This window comes from Periophthalmus magnuspinnatus, chromosome 17 (assembly GCF_009829125.3).
Source record: "Periophthalmus magnuspinnatus isolate fPerMag1 chromosome 17, fPerMag1.2.pri, whole genome shotgun sequence".
NCBI lineage: Eukaryota > Metazoa > Chordata > Actinopteri > Gobiiformes > Gobiidae > Periophthalmus > Periophthalmus magnuspinnatus.
Window position 1 is genome coordinate 30,767,117 of NC_047142.1, and position 11,166 is coordinate 30,778,282.

General features: G+C 47.2%; 1 protein-coding gene across 1 annotated transcript in view; it reads right to left on the minus strand.

The window, feature by feature from the left end:
• LOC117385797 (disks large-associated protein 1) overlaps positions 1 to 1,608 on the minus strand; it is a 48,528-nt gene extending 46,920 nt beyond the window's left edge. The window contains exons 1-2 of the mRNA XM_055228269.1: positions 398 to 1,608; positions 91 to 208 (exon numbers count right to left, since the gene is read on the minus strand). Coding sequence (XP_055084244.1) covers positions 91 to 208; positions 398 to 1,608 — 1,329 coding nt within the window. The remainder of the gene's footprint in view (positions 1 to 90; positions 209 to 397) is intronic.
• Between the last annotated feature and the right edge of the window lie 9,558 nt (positions 1,609 to 11,166).

Consider the following 11,166-nt stretch of genomic DNA (forward strand, 5'->3'; position numbering starts at 1 on the left):
AAACACTGGTGTGAGATTGTGAATGGAGGGTGGAGACTACAGTGTGATTGGGTGATTGGGGGAAGGGGGCGGGGTCAGGTGGGACTTTACCTGTAAGAAATGCTGCTGCTGACTGGCCTGAGCTTTCACTAGCGCTCTATCTAGGTTTAGGTTACCGGCTGCTGGGCTCTGGGCTCTCATGTGCTGGTTGGAGAAGACGTCTCTGGCTCTGCTCACCGTTAAACTGGATGACCACGCCCCTTTCTTGTCCCTCCCGTCCGCCAAACTTAACGGCATCAAGACTCCACTGGATCCTCCTCTTTCTCTCTCTCCTCTGTCTCCTCTGTCTCCTCTCTCTCTATCCATCGGCGTCGGCGTGTTATTGCTGCTAGTGCTAATCCCCGGCGCGGGCGAGTACTTGCTGATGACGTCGTTACTCCGCGACACTTTGAGCGGCTGGTGCCCGGGGTGACCGTGGTGATGTCCGTGGTGATGGTGTCCGTGGTGATGCGCGTGCGACGAGGAGTGGTGCCCGTGGTGCGAGTGCGAGTGGGTTAGCGGCGTGTGCTCGTTTAGCGTGTTGTACGGGTCCATCATGCTAAAGTACTGCTGGGACTGTGACGCCGTTAGCGGGGAGTGCGGGTAGCCGGGGTCGGGCGGAGGCGGTTGTCCCGGGTAGCGGCTGATCGTCATGGCGATAGGAGATGGTGAGATGGATGGCGTAGGCGAAGGCGGAGGTTGTTGTTGGTGATGCGGGTGGTACAGGCACAGCTCTCGTTCTAAGTTATCATCCGAGCTCCAATAGCCAGACCCGGGGGCGGAGGCGGACCCGTGTAGCTGGTGATGGTGGTAATGCGCGCGGTGTTTTGGTTCGGCAGATCGACATCGCTCTCTGCTTTTGCTGCGTTTCCGATGGCGACCTCCCGCTCCTCCTCCTCCTCCGCCTGGGTTCGATTCGCCATCCGGACTCGCTCTGGCCCCGCCCCCTCTGTCTCCGCCCACTCTGTCCCCGCCCATGACGCTAACACTACCGTTGCTAGGCCCCTTTACGGACGGCGTGTGGTGCGGGCCTTCTAATGAGTGTGATTTCGTGAAGAGTTTTTGAACAGAATGCACCAGATGTCTTATCCTCCCTGGACTATCGTTATTGTTGTTATTGGGTGGCATCGCTCCGCCGGAATGTGCCACCATGCCTCTTTTGTACTGCAGCGTGTGGTATCCGTCTCTCGAAAACGACGGTTGCCGCTCGAATTCATAGTTAGCCGGGACACGGGTTGGGGTCTTCCCTCCGTAACCGCTGCCCCCCCCTCCTCCTCCTCCTCCCCCTCCTCCGACATAAGGAACCACCGCCATGCTTTCGTCCTTGCTGTCCGCGTGGTGAGATGAGGAGGTAGAGTGGCAGCGGCGTGGAAAAGTGCCGTAGGGGACGATGCTGTTGCTGTCCGAAGGATATCCTGCATGCTGCGGGTTGTAGTAGGACATCTCGGAGGGGTTGGGGATTTGGATGGGCACCGGCATGTCCATTTGGCTGATGAGGAAGGGTTTGCGGTCCATGTGATGCCCCATGTGGTCGTAGGAGGGATCGTAGGAGACCAGCTGGTGATGCGCTCGGCTGCTCAGACCCTTCATGGTGGAGGGGGAGGCGGGGGTCCACGGAGAGGCTGAGGGGAGGAGGGACTATCCCTGAGAGAGGAGCACCGCGGCCTGAAAGAGGAGAGAGAGGAGAGAGGGTTAAATCTGGTTATTTTTTACCGGTCTGGGTTTGCTGGGATCGCTCAGATTGACCACGCCTCCTGTCGGCCACTCCTCAGGAAGTAAGAACAGCTGATGTATGACACGTCACCATGGAGACAGTGCTGGTTCTGAAGGTGACTCGACACAAGCAGCCGAAACATGTCAACAAGCTACTGTATTGTCTTAAAAGATTTATTAATGTTTTTGGATTAGAGGAATTAAAGTTTGGATTAGGGAAGTTCAAATGAAACAGGAAACAGACACCAATATCTTTAGAGAAGTGCAAAAGTGGAGAAGCAACTACAGAAAATGAAAAAAAAAATCATAGTGCACCTAGATGGTCGATGTCCATGAAGGTTTTTTGCTGAAACATAATCTTAAATAAAAACAAAAAATCGTTTTGGACATGGGCCATCTGTATTAGATGTGGTGTCACATTTCACTACAGCACAGCTCACACATAAACATGGCCAAGGGTTTCACCGGCCGTAAACACAGATAAGGTTTGAGAAGAGAAGCTTGTGTCATTTCATAGTTTACATTCCTAACTCAGTGTCTCATTTTGCATGTTCTCCTTGTGTCTGGTTGAAGTTTGCATGTTCTCCCTGTGTCTGGGTGGAGTTTGCATGTTCTCCCTATGTCTGTGTGGAGTTTGAATGTTCTTCCTGTGTGAGTTTCTTCCTGAAGACTATCTCAGGATCTGTAGGTGGGTGGTGCTGTACAGCAGTATCTCACTGCTCCTGACACGTGACTATAATGAACTGGACAACAGACTCAAACATGCAGCATGTGCTGGAAATGTGCTAATTATAAAATCAATGGCATAAGAAAAATGTGATTCTGAGTCTGATATTTTGTTTAAAACTTAATCCAGTTAGAAAGTCCCAAAGGCTCAACAGAAATCATCAGACTTATTCATTCATTTCAAGTCAGTTAGTTGCAGCTGCAGTAAAATGTAGTTAAATACACTATACCTGATTTTACTGTCTATAAATGTCAAAAACAGAACTAGTTTATTTTAAACAGTTTGCAGTGGTGCAGAGTTATTCCTCACTAACCTAATTATTTACCCCAATGAGTTTATAAGCACTTATAAGCACAACTATCAGAGACCAGTCTTGAAAGAGACTTACCACCACGGTAAAGCTAACAACAACTAGCATACTAACATGCACTTCCTAATAAAAGCCTTTAGAATTAGACACAGACAGAACACAGTAGACTTCTTTTCACCTCAAGAGCTGCTTATGTCATACATCTGTACTGGAGCAGGACTCATTCTGCTCAAATACATGGGGAAAAAATCAGGTGGAAGGCCTTTAACTGTTCTGAGCACATTAGAAGAGTGGTGCTTTAGCGTGTTTAAAATAGCCTTACATGTTCCCCTGTCGGTGTTTTTAAAAGGCAGTAATCTGCAGCAGGACACAGAGATGTGGGAGAAATGTCACAGAGACAAACCCTGGCTCCTGTTTAAGACTGAATGACTCATGTTTGTATTATTGGCACAAATGGAACGAGAGGCAGCAGTGGAGCAGAGCGGATCATTCAAACAATATCTTTAATGTTTATTGTTTCACAAATGTGTTCCACCAGATCAGATGTGGATGAGAACGAGAAAGAACAATAACATGATTTTTTTTTTTTTTTATAAAACGTTGGTAACTCTGGATAATTATTTTTTCCCCAGATTAATCAGTCACAATTTTCTATTAATTATTTCATTTATTTATTTATTTCTTGTCATATGAACAGTTAAATAAGTATTTCAATTCAGAGTTGGGAATGTGAATAAGACAAAAACTGTGTCCGAATGTCTCCCCTAGCCCCTGACCCCTCGCTCACTACATAGCCCTGCACTCTTTAGAGGACAGAGAGATTCAGACTAGATTTTTATCATTTTTGTCTGAAATATGGAAATGCTCGCTCTGTTAACAGTTCAAACTAAGGTAAACGGCTAATGCAGCTTAGCAACTAGCAACAGTTTATTTAAAAGATCACAGGTCAACAGTGCCTTGAATCATACACTCGTGTTGTGTCCAGTTTCTGTCCACTGGTGTTTTTTTCACTATTGCAATGCATTGTGGTCTATGTTTTTCTACTTTTCAAAGTGCATTGTGGGGAAATTTTCAGTGCACTACTGGCCGGAGTAAGGTCACTACTTATATCTTACTTATATCGTCTAAATATTGTCATCAGTTGTATTTCAATAGAAGTTTAATGCCATATTGTGGATTAGTCCAGGCAAAAAAACATCTCCACGGAGACAAGGGGGTGGTGGACCATTCACCAGAAAAGATACAGAATGCACCTTTAAATGATGATGATTTTGATTGAGATTTGATGAATTTTCAGCTCTAGAGACAGCGTGAGCGCCACCTGGTCTCCTTAAAGGCTAATTATAAAGCGTTTTATTGTTCGATAATCAGGAAGTGAGCAGTTAGCATACTAGTTTTTGTTACCTTTACCTCGCTCTGATTTGTGAAAGCTGTGAAAAATGGTTAAAAACTCATCACGGTGAATAAGCAGGATGCTCTGAACACATAAGATCAGTGAGAAATAACTTTGGACCACTGCAAACTACTTAAAATGAATTCGTTCTGTTTTTCACGTTTTTTAAGCCGGTACAAATGAGTTAGAGCGCCTTTAACTGTTTGTCTGGACACCTCTCTCTGGAGTTTTGGTGGTGCGTTCACGGTTGATTACCTCTGTGGGACGTTTGAGCGCTGGTGGGAGTTACAGAGTCTCCGGGGGATAATTATAGTCAGAGATCCTGAATTAGCAAAGCATTTAGCACAAGCTGAAGGAAGTGACTCAAAGCATGAATGAGTGTGTTTACAGCCTCAGACCTAAATAACTGCTCTAAAAATACACAGCCCTCTGGTCATAATGGGACACTGGATATTAACAGAAAAAATAAGGAGAAGGGAATTATTATTTAGAATGGTTTAGCTTGTGTCTGCTCTATAGTCATGATCTATGACACTCGTGGATCATTATGTTGTAATTTGGGCATTTTAAATTGCAATATTCATGTAAAACGACTTAATACTTCTGAGTTAGAAAACTGCTGTGCCCAATGGGAACTGCTGGCGCCCCCTATGGATAGCTGCACATCACACTAGAGCAACAGATTTTTTTTTTCATATGTACCAAAATAACTATGCGATGCTAACGAATCCTACAAGTGTCACCGATTAAGAAAATAAAATAGGAGAAGGAAGTGCGTGTTATGGCTCCAGGCTTTAGGTTCTTTCATTTGTTAGTATCTGTCTGTTATGTTTAGTGTGTGACAGAATCTGTCCCTTTCCCTCATAAAATCCTGACTGTGTGAGCCCTCGCTGCTGATTGGAGGACTGTTTTCCCACCTGACCAATCCTGTGCCTCACCTGCAGCTCCTCTCTTATTTAAGGAGGTTCAACCCACCTTTTCAGGACTGCTGGCCTTTTTGGTCAGTTTGCCATTTTGTCTGTGTTTCATTTAGTTGTTAGTCACTCGTTCGTCTGTGTGTAACTTTCTCTTAGTTCTGTTTTTGTGGCTTTTGTTAGTTTTGTTACTCGATTCTATTTGTAGATTTATGTGACTCGTGTTTGTTTTGGGACACTCATGGTTTGTTATTGTGTTATGTGTCCCTTATTCCTTTTTAATAGACATACATGACCTGTTTTTCCAGACCCCAAACTCATTATCCGTTAAACCTGTTATTTTTGTTTTCTTAGTTTAGGTTATTTTGTTTATACATTTGGGCAAATATTTTAGACCACTTTTGTTACTTTACCTTTTACAGTCCTGGTGATCAAACTACTTCTTTATTTTACCATTTTCCATCTGTTTTTCTGTTACCTCCCTGAACCTATCTGAGCTGGGCCGTAACAGTGTGTAAGTCACAGTGACCATAGAATAGACGGCCAAATGGCGTCTTGAAAATAAATGATTAAAGATTAAAGATTACTCTAAATACAATTTTAGAGGGTCAATGAGAAGAAACAACTAGACCATGGTTAACAACTCTGAAAAGTCCAGTTTGCAGAATATGTCTACTTTAAGAACATAGTTATTAATTAGAAATAAATGATATTTTAAAAAAACAAATAAAATGTTTTTTTCCAAAGAGTAATTTGAAACTAAAACTGAGGTTCTTCAAACTGAATTAAACCATTCTGAAAAAAGCCAAAAGCAACTTTAATTCTTGACACTTTTTGGAGGGAACATCATCATCAAAACAGTCCAGCTTCAGTACCATATTTTACTGAACATTTTCAATGTCACAAGCAGAATGAAATGAATAATTCCATCCATCCATTTTCTTCCGCTTATCCGGGGCCGGGTCGCGGGGGGAGCAGTCTAAGCAGGGACTCCCAGACTTCCCTCACCCCGGACACGTCCTCCAGCTCCTCCGGTGCGACCCCAAGGCGTTCCCAGGCCAGAGCAGCAGCTCTACTCTGAGCTCCTCCCGAGTGACCGAGCTCCTCACCCTATCCCTAAGGGTGCGCCCGGCCACTCTGCGGAGGAAACACATTTTAGCCGCTTGTATCTGCGACCTTGTCCTTTCGGTCATTACCCAGAGCTCATGACCATAGGTGAGGGTAGGAACGTAGATTGACCGGTAAATCGAGAGCTTCGCCTTCCGGCTCAGCTCCTTCTTCACCACAACGGACCGATACAGTGACCGCATCACTGCAGACGCTGCACCGATCCGCCTGTCAATCTCACGCTCCATCCTTCCCTCACTCATGAACAAGTCCCTGAGATACTTGAACTCCTCCACTTGAGGCACCCACCCGGAGAGAGAAAACCACCTTTTTCCGGTCGAGAACCATGGCCTCGGATTTGGAGGAGCTGATTCTCATCACAGCCGCTTCACACTCGGCTGCAAACCGCCCCAGTGCCTGCTGCAGGTCCTGGCTGCAGCATCAGGACAACATCATCTGCAAACAGCAGAGATGAAATCCTGTGGTTCCCAAACCAGACCCCCTCCGGCCCCTGGCTTCGCCTAGAAATTCTGTCCATAAATATAATGAACAGAACCGGTGACAAAGGGCAGCCCTGGCGGAGTCCAACATGCACCGGGAACAGGTCTGACTTACTGCCGGCAATGCGAACACAGCTCCTGCTCCGGTCATACAGGGACCGGACAGCCCTTAGCAAAGGGCCCCGGACCCCATACTCCCAGAGCACCCCCCAAAGGACACCACGAGGGACATGGTCGAATGCCTTCTCCAGATCCACAAAACACATGTGGACTGGTTGGGCAAACTCCCATGAACCCTCAAGGACCCGATGGAGGGTATAGAGCTGGTCCAGTGTTCCACGACCAGGACGAAAACCACACTGCTCCTCCTGAATCCAAGGTTCGACTATCGGTCGGATTCTCCTCTCCAGTACCCTGGAATAGACCTTACCGGGAAGGCTGAGGAGTGTGATTCCCCTGTAATTGGAACACACCCTCCGGTCCCCGTTCTTATACAGAGTCTGCCATTCCACAGGTATTGTCCCCGACCACCACGCGATGTTGCAGAGACGTGTCAGCCAAGACATCCAGAGACTTGAGGTACTCGGGATGGATCTCATCCACCCCCGGAGCCTTGCCACCGAGGAGCTTGCCAACCATCTCAATGACTTCAGCCAGGGTGATGGACGAGTCCGCCTCCGGGTCCCCAGTTTCTGCTTCCTCCTCGGAAGACGTGACAGTGGGATTGAGGAGATCCTCAAAGTATTCCTTCCACCGCCCGACAACATCCCCAGTCGAGGTCAGCAGCTCTCCACCCGCACTGTAAACAGTGTTGGTGAAGCACTGCTTCCCCCTCCTGAGGCGTCGGATGGTTTGCCAGAATCTGCCAGGCCGTCCGATAGTCCTCCTCCATGGCCTCCCCGAACTCCTCCCAACCCCGAGTTTTTGCCTCTGTGACTGCCCGAGCCGCAGCACGCTTGGCCCGCCGGTACTCATCGGCTGCCTCAGGAGTCCCACGAGCCAACAAGGCTCGATAGGACTCCTTCTTCAGCTTGACGGCATCCCTTACTTCCGGTGTTCAACAAAGTCGATCATCGACCTCCGACCTAGAGTGTCCTGGTGCCACGTGCACCGATGGACACCCTTGCGCTCGAAAATGGTGTTTGTTATGGACAAACTGTGACTAGCACAGAAGTCCAATAACAAAACACCACTCGGGTTCAGATCGGGGAGGCCGTTCCTCCCAATCACGCCCCTCCAAGTGTCACTGTCATTACCCACATGGGCATTGAAGTCCCCCAGGAGAACAACGGAGTCCCCGGTTGGTGCACTGTCTAGTACCCCTCCCAGGGACTCCAAGAAGGCCGGGTACTCCGCACTGCTGTTTGGCCTGTAGGCCGACACAACAGTGAGAGACCTGTCCCCGACCCGAAGGCGCAGGGACGCGACCCTCTCGTTCACCGGGGTGAACTCCAACACCTGGCGGCTGAGCTGTGGGGCAATGAGCAAGCCCACACCAGCTCGCCGCTGCTCCCCGTGGGCAACGCCAGAGAAATGGAGCCCAAGCTGTGCGTGGAGGTGAGGCCGACTATATCTAGCCGGTAACGCTCAACCTCCCGCACGAGCTCAGGCTCCTTCCCCCCCAGCGAGGTGACATTCCATGTCCCCAGAGCCAGTCTCCATGTCCGGAGATCCGGTCGTCGAGGTCCCCGCCTTTGACTGCCGCCCAGATCTCTCTGCACCCGCCCCAGGCCACCAGGCGCTCGCTGCTGAGCACCCACTCCAGGCCTGGCTCCAGGGTGGGGCCCCGGTAACGCCAGTCCGGGCGACGTAGCTGGCCTTGTTCTTTCTGTCTTCATGATGGGCTTCTGAACCGCTCTTAGTCAGACCCGTCTCCCAGGACCTGTTTGCCATGGGTGACCCTACCAGGGGAATGAAGCCCCCGACAACATAGCTCCCAGGATCATTCGGGTGCTCAAACCCCTCTACCACGTTAAGGTGGCGGTTCGGGGAGGGGATGAATAATTCCCACATTTTTAAGTCATGAATAATTCGTGACTTAAAAATGTGGGAAATAAGGCCAGGGAAAAATGAAATATTGTAAATTTAATCCTGGTCTAGATCTAGTTTAGTCCTGATTTAGTTCTGTCTTAGTTCTCGTTTAGTCCTGGTTTATTCCTGGTTTATTCCTGGTTTAGTTTTGGTTTATTCCTGGTTTCGTCCTGGTTTAGTCCTGGTTTAGTTCTGGCTTATTCCTGGTTTAGTCCTGGTTTAATCCTGGTTTAATCCTGGTTTAGTCCTGGTTTAATCCTGGTTTATTCCTGGTTTAATTTTGGTTTATGTCTGGTTTCGTCCTGGTTTAGTCCTGGTTTAGTCCTTGTTTGGTCCTGGTTTAGTCCTGGTTTATTCCTGGTTTAGTTTTGTTTTATGCCTGGTTTCGTCCTGGTTTAGTCCTGGTTTAGTCCTGGTTTAGTCCTGGTTTAGTCCTGGTTTAGATCTGGCTTATTCCTGGTTTAGTCCTGGTTTAGTCCTGGTTTAGTCCTGGTTTAGTCCTAGTTTGGTCCTGGTTTAGTCCTCATTTAGTCCTGTCTTCGTTCTAGTTTTGTCTGATTTTGACATTGCAATAATAAAAAACATCTTTTTTAGACAAAGTCATTACAAAAAAGTCTAAATGATCGTCTCCATAGCAGCAGCAGTTTTGGCTCGCAGCAGTGACAGTAAACATGACAGTATGTGTCTGATTGGAGCATTAGTGAACAGCAGGAGACCGCAGGGGGCGCTGTTTCACCTGACACACAAGAACAACGGAATTTACCTCCAGCTGATTCTCTATTGTCTCTAAAGGTCAAATTATTCTCGTCTCCAGATAAAGAACTGGATCTAATACTAATACTGTACACTGTATAAAGAGACCAAAGAAACGGAGGTTAGATCTACACCATCACATGTGTGCTGCTGTCATGTCCATTGGCAAGACACATCACTCATGGTGACTGCATGGCGAGCATTCTGCAGGAAGGTTCCAGGCTTTTGTGTATTTATCTCACACACCGTATAAAGAAGTGAGTGTGACGTCACCCACAACGTTTGGCACCAGTCAAATGAAGCTCATTGAGGCTAGAGCAGTTATAGGGGTCAATGTGGAGCCAAGTTCCATATTTGGAATCCCAACTGCGAATCATAGCAACAAAAAAGCCAATCCGGAGCGAGTCTGTTGAAGGTAACACCGCTGGTTTAGCAGGGAGTGAGCACTTAGCAACACTGTCAGTCAAACTTGCTGCTAACGCTAGAGGGAGCGACCTCGGATAAAGAAGGTGCCTGATTTGTCCGTTATTAATAATATTGGTATCTTGATTTATAATAACAAAATACACCAGGATCATGTAGAGCGGGACGAGCCTGACAGCAGCAGTTACAGAGAGAGGGGCCACAGTTTTTCAAAATAAAGTGAACTGGAGCCAGAGTCAATGGAACCAGAAACGCATCCATGATCACTTTCTATTTGGAACGCGGCGGCTAGTACATTAGCTATGCCCATTTATAAATACAGTCTATGATGATGTAACCTGACCAGCCAGTCCTTTCTACATTCTGTTTGCTTAGAATCGGACCACAGAGCCTGACAAACCCAGTCTGTGTCACGTGTCTCTTAAATCCTGAAGCCATCTCCTTTTGAAAATTCTTGTATCATTTAGAACAAAATATATCACTTATTTTACCTGAGATACATTTGAGTTTAGTGCTTCAATTCACTGTTTCTCAGGCCTCTGTGTTTTTGCTCCTTTTTATAGGTAAGTCACCCGCCATTTTGTTTTGACACTTGTGGACTATACGTCTTTCTGATTGGTTATTCCACCAGCCAGGGACACAGGGGAGTTTGCATGTTCTCCCTGTGTCTGTGTGGAGTTTGCATGAAGGATGGGTCAAATGCAGGTTTAACCCAGAGATACTGAGGGATGGGTCAAATACAGAGGATGATTTCTCTAAGGGGATTCATCTTGTCTTATATTGTGACAGTTTTTGGTCAATGGGCGGAGAGGCTGTGGGGCTATCCTTACATACGTAAATAAAGATGCAGAAGGACGAGGGAGTGAATGAATGAAAGGTCCAGTATTCTGCATTTCTGGAGTGATTTTGGTGTGTGGGAGCATTGGAAGTCTCTGGAGATTACTGCTGTGCCTCGTGGTAAAAGCCGTTTACCATAATTACTATATTGACTCTATATTTTGGTCATATTGGTCACAGTTTTTATGTAGCGCTTTATCAATTTCTAATCGCTCAAATCGCTTTACATCAAGGAACCATTCACCCATTCACACACCAATGTACACAGACACTGGGGGCGAGGTGTGTTAAGTGTCTTGCCCAAGCACACGGCTACATTTTTCGTCTGTGGGAGCGGGATTCGCACCGCCAACCTGTGGATTGCTGGATCTGACGGCTCTGCCAATGATGTTTATGTCGAGAGCGGGATTCGAACTGCCTTCAGCTCAAAGGACAAACGC